The 18,463-nt window shown below is 42.7% G+C and overlaps 1 protein-coding gene across 2 annotated transcripts in view; it reads right to left on the bottom strand.

The window, feature by feature from the left end:
• Positions 1-18,463, bottom strand: part of ARL13B (ARF like GTPase 13B) — an 836,406-nt gene that overhangs the window by 495,104 nt on the left and 322,839 nt on the right. For both annotated transcript variants that reach the window (XM_086934423.1, XM_086934422.1), the window contains exon 4: positions 13,927-14,176. In XM_086934423.1, the coding sequence (XP_086790549.1) occupies positions 13,927-14,176 (250 nt within the window). The remainder of the gene's footprint in view (positions 1-13,926; positions 14,177-18,463) is intronic.

Genomic DNA, 18,463 nt, shown 5'->3' on the forward strand with positions numbered 1-18,463 from the left:
TGCTTGTTGTATTATGTCTCACCTACAAGAAACAGAATGCAGCCTTAGGAGTGAAGCCTACAACTCCCTCATCCTATACTGAAGAGTGTTCTGACTGCAACATCTTTTTTGTTTTGTTTATCCCTTTTTTCCCCTTCCCCTGCTGGGATATTATCTGTAGAGTGTTATACACTGCTCGCAGGTAGTGCCACAATCAGGGAAGAGGTTAACTAGCTATATCATCGCTCCTGCTGTACCCGGCTTCTCAAGGTTAGTCAACCATTCTCTGTTGTGACACTACGGTTCATGGTCACTCTCCAGGCACTAGAGACAAACTAAGTGTTGATCCGTCACAGACATGGCATGATGCAGGCACCACACAGTTTGAATCCAGAAGACTTCAACATCAAGGAAAATCCAACACACCAAAAATGTTCAGCCAAATGTAGAAAAAAAGCCTGTCAAAAAGTGACAGAGGGTAGCTTTCTTCACGGATCTGCGATAGCAGGCGCAGAAAGAAAAGAACTAACGTCAGTGCGTCTAGGTATATTTGTAGAGCTTGGCCAATAGATACTGAGACCATAAAGCAGTGATACTCAAAATACGGCCTGGAGGCCCCCTGCCGCCCTCCTGACCTTTGCATGCGGCCCCTGAGCAGCAACAGAACTGGGCTGCTGTTTACTAGACTTAGCACCTACACAAAAAAATGTTTAAATATACAACAAACACTTATTTCAATTTTAATTGCAATTAAACAAAAGGAAGTAACTAGGTGTTTAACTTTAGGAGCACCTTAATTTTTAAAGATAGCAAACATGTAAACATTTGATTGTCTTTTCAAAATTCGAAAAGTGTATTTCATTGACCTGCAGAACCATTTCACTTTAGTAAATCAAATGATAGCAGTGCTTTCAGAAGTATTTTTTTAAAGTGATGGTTTTAAACATTAATTTAGAAATGCTCATGCTCCCTACCCACCCTGACAACAATGCCATTAGTGATTACATCCAAGCACAGGAGATGGTTTGTACAGCACGCATCCTGAAGTCATCTATTTAGAGGTCCTCTTATATGTGGTAATGAAGAAAAAGGAGGGAAATTGTTCAGGGTCACACAATTTGGTCAAGTGGAGAAGTCGGGATTCATTCCAGGTTTTCAGGTTTTACATTACGCAATTGAGTTCAGCCAGTATATATACATGCTTTGATTCCCTTACACCAAATTTACAACCCCACTCCCCTGCTGGGATCAGTGCGGACCTCGGTCACACCAAAGACCAAACTTTGTGGCCCCCGGGAAAATATTTGTGAGTACCCATGCAGCATAAAGCATTCACTGCCCTCCTCATCATAGAAACAGCTTTGCACTCTATTTGCGGGCCAACAGTCCAGCCAATTCTCAGCTGAAACACACTACACAAGTTTGTAAGATCGAAAATACTTGTGGATGCCCTATTCCAGACAATTTGAAAGGTATTATAACCATTCACCTGGCTTGGCATCTTAAAACAAAATAGTGCATTTTTAAAAAAATGTCCTATAATAATGAAGTAGAGCTCCCTATAGATTTTGTGTACATAATAATGTGGCAATTTAATTACAGCCCTGATTTTAACACAAATGGCAAGTTGCTACCAAAGTTAGTACTGGGGCAGATGGATGAGTTGGCCCTGAGGGAAGTACGGTCACATGAAAAGGATACATGTAAGGGTGCAGATTATGTTTTGCATATTTGAATTGAAACCCCGTAAGTGGAAGTGCCCACATCCAGCATGGCTGTCAAGGTCGTGTTGTAATACGAGATGAGAATGCATATCAATGGTAGGGTGGAAAGAGTGGTGTAGACAGCCCAGTTGGTTATTTTGTAAATGAAGATATAATATGATGTGAAAAATAACTTCAAGTATAAACAGGTGTAGGTGATTTTGTGCATTTATAATTTTGTGCAATATCAGCAACATGCAGAAAATCGATTTACTCTCAACTGTGTATATATTGATATGGTGCTATTGCATTTCAAACAAACTTGCTATGACTTGATTTTTCTCTGTCCAATGCTAACTATGCCCCATTAAGGCCTCAACACCATCTTGCTCAAAATGGGGGTGTCCTCCGGCAAGTTCACTATTTATTATTTCTACAGCACACAGTGAATTAAAGTCATTTTTGTTTATTTCCATTCACGTTGTTCTTGCTGTTCTCTGAAGAAAAACTTTCCAACATGGACACAGTAATGTTGTAGTTACCCAAGGCCCTTCAAATAGCTCTCTGTACTGCATTCAGTAACAATAGCTTGCTATAATTTTTGTAACTAGTTTGTCCTGCTATCTCAGGATGACATTAGCATAGAGAGGGCAGAATCAATATTCAAGTAGTGGGTTTGGATTAGATTGTAAGGCGATAGGACACTCAATTGAACTGTGCTGTGATTGGCTAGATTTTGCAGAAATTAATGTTTTCCTATACAAGAAAACGGTTTATAAACCCTCAAATTTGTGGGTGAGCCAGAAGATTTTCAAATGCTTCTAGGGATATGGTCTGATTTCCCTTTGATTTTGCTGATCATTTGAGACTTAAAATCATTTTATATTTTGGGTATTTCTCTGCCTTTCCTAATTTTTGAGAGCCTTCATGGCACTGGCTTTATGCATCTGAATTGACAATTTTCAGTATTGTATCTCTTGGATTTGGTAAAAAATAATTCAGAATTTTCTAATTCTGCTCTAGAAGCCAATTATTGAGTCTGAACTTACTTAACTGTATATTTGATATACTGTAATGTGCCTTATGTCATGGACACATTGCCTCATACAACTGGGGGTTAACACCCCCTCCGATTCTTATGGGAGTGTTATTGATGTGTCATTTTTGGGGTGTACAATTTAGGGGGTTCCTGCACCCATCCAGGCAACATGACAGGCCTTTCTGAATGTCAAATCAGTTCAAGAGTAGATTTTGTGTCTTTCAAGACTCATATTCATTAATTTCTACTCAAATCTGAAATTAAAGGTCAGAGAAAGGCTGGCACAGGATTATGCAAACAAGGTAGGTCATCTGAGTAATGGCACTCATTGAAAGAATAACATTTCCTAAAGTCTGGAATACTACTTGAGATTTGCTGAATACCATCATGACTATTAATTGGTGGACTACTAAAGGTGAAATCAGTTGGTAAGGGGCACATGGAAATTTGGGAAGCAGGGCTTGGTGAGGGTATATGCCATTCTATTAGTAGTTACCTGTTGGTAGGCCATGAGATCCATGGTTGGTGTTTTAATTATTAACTTCATCCACCAAAGCATTTAGTTGCTATTATGCTTTCCCAATATTTCTAACCTATGCCTCTGTCTCTTTCAAGTGACCTATTTAATGTTCACCTATATGCGAATGTGAGAAAAATATATTGCATTATAACAAAGCCAAGTATGTATTTGTTGAAACACGGCACAACCAAAATATATGGGACAAGTTACCCCCAATTTACATAGTAAGTATACTACAAGTCACACAGAGGTGTTCTGTGACTATATAGAGACAACGCCCAAGGCAGTGTTTTCTTTAGGGCCATGGAACCCTGAGGTGGCTTGCCAAATCCTTTTAGTATATGGCAGAAGGTATTATATACCTTATATTCAGGGCCACTGGTATTATGAAAGTTTGTGGCAGCTGTATTTTAAGCATAATTAAGTATTACCTGCATATGTCACTTAATCCATCATATCTACATAATATGCAGATTTTAACGAAAAACCTGGCTCCAGCTCAAATGGATCAAAAGTTAAACTGTCATAAATAAGGTGAAAACATTGCCTATACAAGGTTAGTATGAGTAAAAATGACAAAGTAATGCTGTCACAAAATGTGCTGCATTATGCCACATTATTTGACTTTTCTTGCCACATAATTTAGTCAACCCTTTCACATAATTTGGTCCTCCCCTGCTGTATAACTCGTGGCCCTGCTTATCATTACACCATCATCCTTCCCTCATATACCTAACATCTTTGGTACCTTACTATTTCATGTTTGTTGCAAATGAGAAGAATAAAAGCAGAATCTATAGTGTGAAATTAAACACACCAACATTTAGTCATTTGTGTAAAAGATACTGGAATCAGTTTAATGCAAGTCCGACTAAGAAAAATGCTTTGTGCGAAAACATCCTGGGAAACTGTAGGAGGCATTGAGCAGACCCAGGCACAGACTCCGCAGAGGAGCAAGGCTTCAAGCGGTGCTATCATTCTCGTGCCTCATCCAAGGACCTGGACTGGTGCAGAAAAGTCGAAGAACGTTTCGACTTCTGTGGCATCTTGTGGGGCTTACCTAACGATTTTGACTGGGACGATAGTTGGAAGAGGATCTGCAAGAGGTTCCGGACCCTTCATGCAACTGGGATCAAAATTGTCATGGGGGTCCTGTGATGTTGGGTGTCAAGGAGCTTCAAGGAACATTCCCTCAGGATCTTCGGGTTCATGCAGAAACACTACTCACTGGCGTTGGAGTCGGGTCCTTCTTCAAGCACCACAAACAAACCTAGTGTAGGTCAGTCACAGACATCTACCTACTACAGGTACCACAGGTTTTAAAAATCATTGTTTTTTCTTTGGTGACATATCTCGCACCTCAGGAGAAAGGAGTTCTCAAAAGAGTCTTTGATCCAAAGTCAAATACTACTCAGTCAAAAAGTGACTGGGGGTAGTTCTTCTGGCTCTGCACTGACTTGCAGAGAAAGAAAGTAACTGATGTCAATACGCTGGGTTGAGGTAGGAACAGTGCACGACGCATCTGATGCAGAGGATACTGAGCTGAACGACACCACCTATCGGCGCCCAGGGGTACCGCTTAAGAATTTCCAGTTCCAGTCTGATGACTGCAGATAATTCTAAGGTAAAGGAATCTGCGACTGCAGGTCTCTATCAGATAAAACAAAGTCTGTTAGGTAAGCCACAAAAAAACGTCCATGTGCAAAGCTATCTATCCCAGTCCTGATGCATAAATTGAGTGCGACTATGAGCCGTCAGTGGGATCTTTTTTAGTAGTGGAAGGCTATGCAAGTTACACAAAATTGGTAGCTTCTAAACTGAAAGGAAGCCTACCCTATGAGGTCATCAAGAATTAGTCATTCCGCTTCCTGGTACTCACCTACATTGAGGGAGGATAAACTGGGCTGTAAACAATCCAAAAGGCTCTGGCAGAGGAGCTATTCTAGTGCTGTGACTGACGCATTAAAGAGTGCCTTGAAGAATTATAAAAGCTGGGTGTTTGCCGTTAAATCAGCCTTCCTCATGTCTAAAGTTTTGGAGGCAGAGAACTCAGCTAAGGAAATGTTTGAGATTGTTCAGAATTTATCTTCCTCCAAAATGTGCAGAAAATAAAAGTGTGCTCAAGAGTGGGCAGATAGATTGTCAAATCTTTTGCAGAAAAGATTTATATCATCTTGAAATCTTTGTCCCCTGCTGAGTACCTCTGTGACCTAGGTTTAGGAGCAGAAATCCCTATGTATGCCCTGCTCGGATAGGTAGGCAGATGACCTCTCAAAGATGATAGTAGTGTCTTCAGTACCCGTCTGGAAAAGTGGGAGATGATAGCTCTTGATAAATGTATGTCTATCACTGCTGCTATGAAATCAGGATCTCCATTGGATCCTCTGCCTCCTCCCTTCTAGGGTCTTTTTTATTGACAATCTATAATAATTCCTTACAGAATGAACTGGTTCCTAGCGAGTGAAAACAAGCCCTGGTAGTGCCTTTATTGAATAAAGCGAATGCCTATCCTGTCATTTTGCTGAATGTTTGACCAATCTCTCTGTTGCCGTTAGCTGTGAAGATACTGGAGAAACATGTAAACCAGCTCCTGTATGAATGGCTGACTAACAAACACATTTTTGATTCAGTTCAGGCAGGGTTTCGTCCACTAGAAAGCATGAAGACCTCCCTGTTAGCAGTAATGGATGACCTTCAAATGCAGATGGACAAGTCAGATTAGTCTGCCTTGGTACCATTAGAACTGTATACAGTATTAACAAGCATTTGCAATGCAATAGGTCTCGCATTTTACAAGATATTAGTTATTAGCATTGTAAATGACAATGCCTTTTATTAATGTGTTGTTTTTAAAACCGATAAATAAAAGGCATTGTCATTTACTTTCAAATGCAAGACCTATTGCATTTCAAATGCGTTTGGCGCCCGTGCTATACATATTTTTTTAAAGCATTAAGAGAGAGAGTGTCCTGCCTGCAACAGCAGGCAGGACAAAGCTATTTGAAAAAATAGTGCTCGGAGGCTACAGTTAAAGCCTACTATGTAACAACACATGTAAAAGGGGTGTCCTCATGGGAGTTTATAAAATAGGACAAGGCGGTACTAAGGCGGGACTACTAAGCCTATTGACAAATGAAGAACCACTGTTTACAGTGGACAATGGCACAAACCAATGAAAAATATAAGAGAGGAGTGGGCGGAGCTTCAAGTCCATACCTGAATACAGCATGCCTCGCAGATCAGCACATGCAATGGCCAGGCTCGACCTAAAAACAGTGTATCACTCTTTTCTTTTGACCAGACTATGAGAGATCGACATAGGAGGCAAGGCATTGGATTGATGTGGATCTTAACTAAGTGACAAGTCCCAAGCAGTATATGTACCGCTGTTTATGTCTGTGTATAAGACCTTGAGGCATGGAGTTCCTCAGGGTCCAGCACTCAACCCCACGTTCTCCAACATTTACATCCGCCGCTGGTGGAACTCATTAAATTTTTTTGTGCAAATTCCTGAATTATTTGGATGGTACACAGTTAATCATCACATAGGACAGAAGAGGGTCTAACCCTCTAGCATCTTTTCATCTCTGTACGGCAGTGGTGTCAAAATGCTCGTAGACTATTTCTCTGAAATTGAACTCTGACAAAACAAAGGTACTGTGGATAAAACATTTCTGTATCTCAGATGAGCTGCCATTGGAATTTTGTCTAGCACTTGGTTGCTCATGCCATCTAAGGTGATCAACAATCTGAGCATATACCCGGAGCCAGACCTTTCCTTTGCAAGTTAGCTAAAGTATGTTGCAGCTATTTGCTTTTTTTCTCCTTAAGTTACTCAGGAACATTCTACCTATTCTTGCTAAGGCAGTCCATTGAGTTGTGATCGAGGTAACCATATTTAGTCACCTTGATTATTGTAAATCATTTCTAGGGCTGGATTGAGGACTTGGCAAGAAGATGCAGAGGGTACAAAATGCTACGGCCATGCTGGCTCAGGGGCTTCTCTGTTTCTCCTCCACATAGGAGGGCCTGAAATTCTTGTACTGGCTTCCAGTGGATAAGAGGGTTAAAGCAGTTCACCATATTGGTCCGGATTACTTAGCGAAGAAGTTTAACAGCTATATTCTATCACGTTGTCTACATTCATTTGGAGTTTGACTGCTTGTTTTGCTAAAGTCTAAGAGTAGTCAGTCTGGTGGCAATGTATTCTCGTTTAAAGTGGCTAAGCTTTGGAATGAGCTTCCCAGTTTCCTGCGGTTTGCCCCTTCCTTACAAAATTTCAACTAGGCTTTGAAGACATAGCATTTTAAGAATTTAGGTTTGATTCAATAAATCCTACTGGGATAGGAATGTTGTTTTTTTGCATCAGCTTGGCTGTCTTCTGTTTGTACTTTTTCTTGAGCTCCAGGACACTTCTCGGGGTAAATGATGTGCTTTACAAATATAGCAACATAATATAATATAATATGTATGAATCAACAGTATCCAGAGTTTATTTGCTAATAACTTGACATGAGTCTATATGGAATGGAGATTTGGCTGTTACGTTTACTGCTCTTACTAATGAGGCCATTTTAACCAAAACAAATATCATTGAGTACCTAGCAGGTATACGTGTGATACAGATGTAAATCACACTCTATTCTACTGAATGATCTAGTCTAATCCTACACACTGTTAATGTCACAGAAAGGTTCCAGATGGCCTAACAAAGGTCAAATTGAGTAAATGCCAGGGCAGGCATGGAAACAGTAGAAAACATGGTAATCTTTAATTCTATTGTCCATAGCTATAATTTCACATCAACGTAACGTTTTTGCTTCTTGGCGGATGGTCTTCTCTACAATGTGCATTCCACATCTGACTCTGTTGCTGCATAGTTGAATCTTTTCCAATAACATTTAAGGGCTCTAAACAATAACCTTTATTTCTTTCATCCAATCGAAGAGCCACTGATTGAGCAGTTGTGAGTTTCTGTGAATCATGTTAGAGTCACATTAATTCTCTTGTAGTTGAACATAACTGAAAGTATCCATTTGCCAATAGAATTAAAAAGTTCACTTTCATGTAGAGAGTAAAAAAATGTTTGCAATTGAAAAATACACGCGAGTAATACAGTGTAGACAATATATTTTGTTTTTTCTCGCTGGTCACAAGCCAAAGTAAGGCCATGCTTTACAAGAAAATTCAATATTACATTTTATACAAGTAACATTCTTTTCAGGGAACAATAAGTTAATGATTAAATAGCGAGGAAACTTGCTTTCTCATTGAACGGGCGCATAGGATGTCGGCCGTGAGGCCTCTGCCGGGAGCCCTGCCTCGTGCCCTCAATGCCCGGTTCGTAAATTACCAAGATCGAGATGCAATCCTGCGGGAACTGGGAGAACTTAAACTGGCCAACGCAAGAGTCATGATCTTCCCCGACTATTCCAGGGAGGTGCAGAAGATGCAGAGGTCTTTCGACTCTGTGAAAGTCAAACTCAGGGCACTACGCATCTGATATATGCTTCTCTTCCCAGCCAAGCTCAAGGTGATATTTCAAGATTCAATTCAGTTCTTTCAAACACCCGAAGATGCCTGGGCATGGTTTGAGGAACGCCCGAGACTTGGACTGGAGGCTAGTGGTACCACATCGTGCCCAGGAACCCTACAGCCAGGGTGGGAGCCCAGACCACAGAGGATGGAACCGAGAAGGCACCTCACAGGAAGAAACTCGATGCGCTAACGGACAGCGCAACCAGGGGTGCCCCTTCGACGGAGAGGGGGCCTTCCAGAGGAGGACCGGGGGGGGGGGATTTACTACTAGAGACTCGACTCATGGGGATAGCACCCATGCTGACCAATCCGACCAAGCATCCCCGGAAGGTACCAATGGTGACTACCCCCTCCTTGAGGCTATTCACCAAGCGGAGAGGTCGGAGGCGACGGGCCTGGAAATGAGGTCAGATCATCAATGACATCAACACCGAAGTGGCGAAGACAGGTGAACCTTGGGCGTGCTGGAGTAATCTACTGGCGATACAGCGTCAGCGAGGAGGCCATCCCTCCTAGACTTGTTTGTGTCAAGGAAGAGACTGTGTGAATCATCCTCCTGGACTAGTGACATATCCTTTGTGGTTTTGGTTGTAGCTTAGGGTTAAGGGGGTGTGGAAGGGGAAGGGAGGGAGCGACAGACAGCTCAGTGGACACTTATGCTTGTTGTTATGTTGCCAATAGCAGGGTTAAGCATGGGGCGCGTGAGGATGTGGGGTGGAGGGGGATCAAGGAGGGGAAGGGGAGGGAGTTGGGAGTTTTCTATTTACAGTTTCTTTGTTTTTCTTAGTAGCAGCAGGTCACTTTCACTCACAGTGCCAGGAGCAGGTAGACAGGGACAGGCGGCTAGTGACCCCCCGTATGGCTCACATGACCCACGAACGCCATGCACGACCCGCCATATACCGTGTTGACGTGGAACGTCAACGGGTTGGTAGTAAGATCAAGAGGCGCCACTGAATAAGTACATCAAAAGGCTTAAGCCAGACATAGTTCTCCTACAAGAAGCCCATCTCCGAGGTACCTGATGTGCCTTTATTGGGAGAGGGGAGTACACCACACTGGCGCACGCTGGATTTTCCCCAGGTGCTCGAGGGGTGGCCGTGCTTCTTAGGGAAGAGACGTTGGAACTAAGAGGTCTTGAAAGTAAGTTTCTAGAACTGGAACACAGTATATCCCCAGACAACGAGGCCGAGATACTTCGCCAACGGGAGATTACGTGGTGAGAACTCAGAGCCCTGGCAGAAGGGGAGGACCGTACCCAAATATTCACCACTCACCATAGACTATATGAATCAGGTGACAGGCGGGGAAGCTCCTTGCGTGGTTGGGCCGGAAGGAAAGAGAAGCAAATTGGGTAAACCAAATAGAAGAGGAGACACGCTATAGGACAGCACCCACATCGTGACAGCATTTGCAGGTTACTAAACGACCCTATACGTGGCCCATTTGGCGGTACCAGAGGAGGAGATAGATGGCTATCTCTCAGCCATAGATATGCCCATCCTCCCAACAGAAGAGATGGCGGCTTTGGACGAGGAGATCACTCTACAAGAAGTGCAGGCTGCTATTGACAAGCAGAAGTCAGGGAAAACTCTGGGGCCGAACGAACTTCCGGGGGAGTTCTTTAAGCAAAATGCTACACCGCTAGCTCCACGCCTACTGAATATGTTTGTGGCGGCGAGAGAAGAGGGAACGCTTCCCCCGGATCTTCGCCTGGCCACGGTTGTGGTCATCCCTAAATCAGGCAAACCCCCAGAAAAGTGTGGCTCTTATCGCCCAATTTCCCTCCTTAATGTAGAGAACAAAATACTGGCTTCTATTCTGGCCACACGGCTACTGGCGATCATCACGTCCCAAGTTCATAAGGATCAGTCGGGCTTCATGCCTAGATGCGCCACACGCCTCAACCTCCGTAGGCTGGCAAACTGGCTGGACACTATCAAAGGGAGTGTGGTCCCCATATGCTCTTATCACTTGATGCCGAAAAGGCATTTGACACAGTACACTGGCTCTTCCTCCAGGGAGTCCTCGTAAAATGTGGTTTTGCCCATAACTTTCGGACATGAATCAGAGTCAAATCAGCGAGGGCTGCCTGCTTTCCCCCCTACTTTTGGCCCTCGTATCGGCATGCCTGATTAGAGCACACCCAGACTTAACGTTTTCCGGGACCTTAGAGGCCGACTGCTGGATGAGTTTATCTCGCTCTACGCAGACGATATCCTTCTGTATATAACAAACCCTGACAAGACACCCCCCCTAATTTTTCGATTGGTTGAAGAATACGGTGCGAAGTCAGGATACAAGATTAATTGGGGTAAATCAACCATATACACACTAGGGGGTTGCATAGACAAGCGGTCCATCCCATGGATCTCCCTATTGCAGAGGAAGGCTTTAAATACCTAGGACTTTATATCTCTGAGATTGTGACAACCTGTCTAGCCCGCAACATTCACCGCTTCCTGGCAGACTTCCAAGGCGATGTGACTAGATGGAGGTGTTTCCCTTGACATTGCTTGGGAGGGCGGCTATGTTTAAGATACCTCCCAAGTTATTGCACACTTTCCACAACACATACTGCAAAATCCCAGAAGCTATCTTTAGAGCGATAAAGACCGAACTGTGAACCTTGCTTTGGGATGAAGGCCACCCTCGAGTGGCGCTGCAAACACTATAACGCAGTCAGTATAATGGGGGAATCTCACTGCCTGATGTCCGAGCATACTATCGGGCAACATACCTCGTAGTTATCAACAAATGGGGACATGCTCCTCAAGATCACCCCACCTACGCTCTAGAAAGGCTCCAATTTTCTATAAGCCCACACCTTCACTACATATATGGAGGCAATGGGTTACAAAGTTTGTTACCAGCTACTCAGAGGGCAACTGAGGCATGGAGGGAAGTTGAGCACATTATAAAATGGGGACAAAGATTGACCACAGCCACACCCCTATGGGAAGGCACGTGACTACCCGAACTGGCAAAGTTAAAGGGATTCAAAGGATGGGATGCCATTGGGATTAGCACTTTGGGAGACATAACGAGACAGGGCACCCTGATGCCATTTGTTGATTTGCAAAGGGAATATAGCCTGACGGACACACAGCACTATAAATATATCCAACTCCGACACGCCTGGCATGCGCCTAGACAAGACATCACTGACCTACAGGAATATGCCCCATTAGAAGGGTGCGGCTCCAGGAAGAGATACCAGAGAAAGCAGTCTACTGGACATATAAAACCTTGATAAACAATGCAATCGATAACCTATCACCACTTGGGGTTAAGTGGGAGGACCTTGTGGGTGCATTAGATGATATTGACTGGAAGACGGCACTAATGCATCCGAGAGAGGTGGCTATTAAGCTTAGGCTACGATTGGCCCACTATAAAATTCTTCATAGGTTATACTACGACAGGGCGAGGCTGCATGCGAGGGGCAGGGCAGAGATACCGGAGTGTCAGCGCTGCAAAACAGAGCATGGTACCTTTAGCCATACTTTATGGGACTGCCAACAAATTTGCGACAACTGGACACGGATCCTGCGGCAACCAAACAATATACTCCATATACACATCTCGGCAGACCCCAAATATATTCTGCTAGGCATACACACGGATGTGGATATTACTATATATCAACTCCTGCTATGTAACCTAGGCCTTGTAGTATCAAAACGAGACATAGCCAAATATTGGGGGAGATAAGAAGTTCCCACTCTGACAGAGTGGCGCACTGGCATGGATATGTACATGGGAGCTGAAAAGACGATATACAAAGCACGGGGATGTCCACGGAAATTTAGGAAAATTTGGCAGCCATGGTTGGGGTACTACCATTTAGAGATGGAAGGGGAAGATACTGTGATATTGCAAGCCATATAAATCTTACCTGTCCCCCCTTAAATCTGTTCTCCATTCAGCAGCTCGTTTCATATATGGGGCCAAAAGAAGCAACCACATCACACCCATTTTATCCACCCTCCGTTGGCTTCCCATTGAGGCAAGATCTATCTACAAAACTGCCTGTATCACCCACAAAGCCTTGCACTCCTCCTCCCCCGGCTACCTGGCAAATAAACAAACTCTCTGGAGGCTCTAGACCATCACGTAATGCGGAACACCTATTGCTTGAACCTCCCACTTTCAAGAAGGAAAGGTTGATGGCCCAATCCTTTTCAGGCAATGCGGTGAGAATCTGGAACTCCCTTCCACCTCAGAACCGGACCACCACCTCTTCCCAGGCCTTCAAAGCTGACCTCAAAGCTCTCCTCCTTCAAAGACACTTCCAAATTCAATTCACGCCCTTTCTATTATCTGAAGGCAGTCCTTCCATTATAGGTAATTCTGTGCTACAGGACTATAGAAGAAGTGCCTTCCCAATGTGTTCTTGTGTTTGAGAGTCTGTCATTTATTGCAGTATTATACTTCTACTTGTATTGCGTACTCCTTTGTAATAGGCACACGTCACTTTCCCTCTTGTAATGTATCGTTTACTACCTCTTGTATTTTGTTTGCTTTTGATACATGCACAATTGCCACCATTGCCTCATGTAACGTAAAGTTTGTTCTTGTGTTTTGAGTATCTGCCATTTAGTGCAGTATTATACCTCGACTTGTACTTTGTACGCTTTTGTAACTTACACACGTCACTTTTTTTCCTCTCCTAACGTATTGTTTGTTACCTCTTGTATTTTGTTTGCTCTTGACATGCACAATTGTCACTATTGCCTTATGTAACGTAACGTTTGCTTTTGTAACATGCTGACTTGTAATTTTTCCTCAAATTTCACAACTGTTCCCATTGTGAAGCACTCTGACACCTTCGAGTAAACTCTGCACTATAAAAAAAGCATAACATAAAATAAAATAAATAGAGATTTCGGAACTACACACTATGGGGGATAGACGACGAAGGGGGCAAGAAAGATACTTGTACTGTTGTTAGCTGTCGATCATTGCTTCCTGTGACTTGTGTTGGATATAGCCAATGGAATTTGACTGCAATGCACCTGCTAAGATGTTTTGTTGTTTTTTTTTTTTAAATAATAAAAATATTCACACAAAAAAAACAAATAGCGAGGAATCAATATTTAACAAATACATCTTCACATGTAATATATAAATTTGAAATTACGTACACCAACACAGGTTTTCCAGATATCCTTGGGTGTCGCAGAACTTCAGTCATGGTCTCTTTTGTTTCTTCCATTCTCTCTAAATCACTAGAGTCCACAACAAAGATTACACCAAAGGACTCTGCATAATAGTTCTTCCAGATACCACGTATTCGTTTCCCGCCACCAAGGTCAAAGATTGTGATTTCGAACCTTCCTTGCTTCAGCTCAGTTTTTGAAAATCCAACAGTAGGCGCAACATCTTCAGGTGACTCTGTTAATATTTGGGGGGGAAAGTAAAAGCAGAGAAATGTTAAAACAAATACCCATTTGAAAAACTGAATTACCCCAGGCATGGCAGGAGCTTGATACTTTTCCAAACATAGGACACAGAGGCCAATAACATCATGGTCTATACAAATTGGGAGGCGTGGAGAAACAACACACACTAAAAGGCAAAATTGCCAAACACAATTCGGTTTGTGGCTTTTTTTCATTTAGATATACTCGGTGTTAATGACACCCCCAATCCTTTGCAGACTAGCATTCGACAATGGCCACCATACTTATTAACTTCTGAACTCAGGCACCCTATTCTCTATTATCCCCCATTGAACTAAAGGGGTTTCAATAAGTTCGAGTTATCTAAGAAGTCATCTATTTGATATGGGCTCTTGGCTCTGAAGCTGTGCTCTATGAACACAAAGAACCTCCAACTACATTATCTATAACATGGCATCAACTGAAATACTGAACAGTGCAATCACAAACAATATAAAATTGAGAAGGGACTTATTTAAAAACACTGGCTCTGCTGCACCATGTACACATGGAATTATCATAAAAAAGTATCAGGGAGCAAAAGAAAACACTTGTTTAAAATTGCTTCACAATAAGTCATGTGTGGCAAAAACATCCTTGTGAACACATTCACTGCCATCACCCGTCCTATTAGTTTAAACAACACAGTCATCAGTCATTTAGCTTTGCATGCATTTTATCAGGTAGTTGAGTTGGCAATTAAATATTTCAGAGCGAAATGCCACAGAGAGTGATCAAAATCTCGCTGTAAAGGGTAACATGCAACACTGAGAGATACAGAATTAGATCCAAAATTATTTACATAATATGCATGTATGAAAATGGGTGGTATGGGATGTATGCCACTGGGGAGGTGAATCAAAGTACAGTAGATAATTCTTGACTGACTTAGTAACAGATTTTATCAGGCACAGGCACAATTTCTATTATGCCAGTGTAATCTCAGTAATTTCGCTTTAAGCTTCATACACGAAATTGTCAAAATTAAGCTATGGTGCAAAATGGCAAACCATTCAAGAGCATGGGAGCAATCTTTGTGTCATAATTAATGACTGGAATACTAGTGGCTGCTGTTTGCGGTGTTTGCATTATTTGTTTTAGTGGAAAATGCACCTTTGCACCCAAACCGACTGCGAGGAGGCATTTCAAGCTAAAATATAGCACCTAATGCTGGTTTTGCCTTTTGTGTAGTTCTGTACTATTTTTCTGGACATTTGCGTAATTACGTTAAAGCAATTTAGGTGAATTTTACATGCCCCTTATTATTACGTATAATCTGGACATGGAAAAAGGAAAATCATAAACCTTGAATTAAGCTTAAAGGAAACAGATTAGTTTTGTTACTTGTCACTTTCTGAAAACAGGATTTGATAGAAGTTTGCTTTTCTGCACGGGCTCAACAGTTTCTTGCTTTATGGCATATTTACCTCTGAACACTGAGAGGCTGGTAAATACATCTGAGAGCATGGTCTGTCCTTTAAACATGGTAATAAGGGACAATTGCGCACAGCCCTTTCAGGTTCCAAATGCTGTAGCCAATTGCTGCAGCCAGAACATGTCCAGTAAGTTTACATTGACTAGGTCACCTAATACGTAGTCTCTAAAGGCCATAAGGCTTAGGTTCATAATGCGTAAACGTAGGGCATGCCAACTATGGAACTAGCATGACTACTAAATTAACAAGATTCAAAGTACTATTGCAATATTGCAATGTATAGACTAGATGGGTCATTTATTTAATCTGGCATTTCCCTGGGGTGTGTGGGGCGGGGTAGCTGTATTGACTGGGGGGCAGTTTTGAAAGCCCAAGGCCACTTTTGGTGCCTCTGTCATTTCAGTGCCCTGAAGAGAGACAGAGTAACGAGACACAAAGGATAGATTGAATGAAAAATGGAACACTTCTGGAAACCCTTGCACCGAATGTTCTATATGCTGATAATTTCTTCATTGTGGGGGATTTTAACTTTCATTTTGACATTGTTACAAACCTTGATACTGAAGATCTCCTGGCCTCTATGGACATGCTTGATCTTTCACCCAAAATTAGTGAGCCAACTCATATAGCAGGCCATACGTTGGATAATATTTATACCAATATGTCAACTTTTATAACTGAACCTCCCCTGGTAGTATGTTGGTCCGATCATATGGGGATGAGCTTCTCTTTCTCTGCCCATGGAAGTCAAGCACAGGCCCAAGGACGCTTAGTCACCCGCAGACAATGGAGGAAAATAACACCTTCTTCATTTAGGCCAGTTTTCCACCTCCCTTCCTTTAAGGAGTACAAAGATGTAAATGAAGCCATAACTACACTTGAAACCGAGATGACTAGGGCTTTCGACATTATAGCCCCTGTGAAATCAACAACCATACATGTAAGATCTACCCCGGCACCTTGTTATTCTGACAGTTTGAAATCAGAGAAAGCGGCATGTAGAATTAAAGAACGTAAATGGAGGAAAACAAAATCAAATGAAGATAGACTGGCCTATAATACATCACATAGGGCCTATCTCAGAAATTATAATATAGCCAGGCGTTCACATCTAGCTACCCGGATAGATGAAGCCAAGGGTTCCTCTAAAGAACTCTTCAGAGTTCTTAAGGAATTCGTTACCCCGAGTGTCAGCAATATTGTATGTCCCCCTTCGCAAGAATTCTGCGAGGAGCTTGCCTTGCATTTTACAAGCAAAATAGACAACATCTATAACTCCTTCGCTCTAAATCTGGAGCATCTGGTAGATAACCCCAGTTCCAGATAAGCTTATGCACCCAAAACTGGAGTACTTTGCCCCGATAACATTGGAACAAGTTCTATTATCATTGAAACATAGCAAGTCAGGCTCGCCGGCTGATGTCGCTCCTCCCCACATCATGTCTGATCTGGAACTGGCTAATCCAATTAAGGAAATCTGTAACCTATCTTTACCCTCAACATCTTTCCCGTAGAAATGGAAAAAGGCATTTATTAAGCCCTTGCCTAAGAAATCCTCGACTGACCATGGGATCTGCAAAACTGTAGGCCCACCTCTCTTTTGCCTCTATGTTAAAAAAAATTATGCAGTCTATGGTGAATCATCAACTTTCAGACTATCTGGAACAACATAACCTTCTTGACCCCTCACAGTCGGGCTTCCGTGCTGGTTTCAGCACGGAATCTGCACCAACTGAAGTGTCTGATACAATCAGGCTGCTGTTGGATGAAGGGACTCCCACCATGCTAGTCCTTTTGGATCTATCTGTGGCCTTTGACACCATCCCTCACAGGACCCAATTAGAGAGACTGCAAGAGATTGGTGTCATGGGGAGGGTGCTGGACTGGGTACAGAGCTTCCTTTCTGAAAGATCTCAATGTGTACTACTGGACACTTTTGTGTCCAGATCTACAAATGTGGACAGGGGAGTTCCCCAGGGCTCTGTGCTAAGTCCTACACTGTTCAATATCTATGTGTCGTCGCTGGCCTCCGTTATTAAAGCATGCGGGTTTCATACCATCTCTTATGCCGACGACACGCAGAGTATTGTCCCGATAGAAAAGAACTCAGGAGGGACCAGAGACAGATTTAAGTTATGCATGACAAAAATTGTAGCATGGATGAAGCATAACTTCCTGCAATTGAACTCAAATAATTCCGAGATCCTACTGTTTGGGAAAGCCAAGCAGATTTGGACCAATGATTGGTGGCCGGAGGAATTGGGAGAAGCCCCTCGCCCTCAAAATTTGGTAAAAATCTGGTTGTGCCAATTGATTCTAAATTGTCCATGGAGGAACATGTGAAAACCCTATCTGGCAAATGTTTTGGATTAATCCGTATGCTAAAGAAGATTTTCCCCTGGATCCCGCTCTCCACCAGAAAAGTTCTGTTACAGGCACTTTTAGTCAGCAGGCTTGACTATGGAAATGTCCTGCGGGTAGGGATGAGGGAAGATCTATTCTCCAAACTACAAGTCATACAAAATACGGCGGATCGCCTAGCTCTCAATAAACCTCCACGCCCCCCCTCAACCCCAATATTGAATGAGCTGCATTGGCTACCAATGAGGAAAAGAGTTGACTTCAAGCTCCTTTGTCTGGTTTTCAAAGCTCTGGCTGGTCTAGGACCAGAATATCTGAGGAGAAAATTATTATGGTCCACTTCAACCCGTCAGCTAAGATCCAGTGGCCATAAGTTCCTCCAAATTCCTAGAATTAAAAAGGCCAGGATGGGTGGACGTGCTTTCTCTCATGTTGCCCTTAAAT

This window comes from Lissotriton vulgaris, chromosome 8 (genome assembly GCF_964263255.1).
Source record: "Lissotriton vulgaris chromosome 8, aLisVul1.2, whole genome shotgun sequence".
In the NCBI taxonomy this organism is placed as follows: domain Eukaryota; kingdom Metazoa; phylum Chordata; class Amphibia; order Caudata; family Salamandridae; genus Lissotriton; species Lissotriton vulgaris.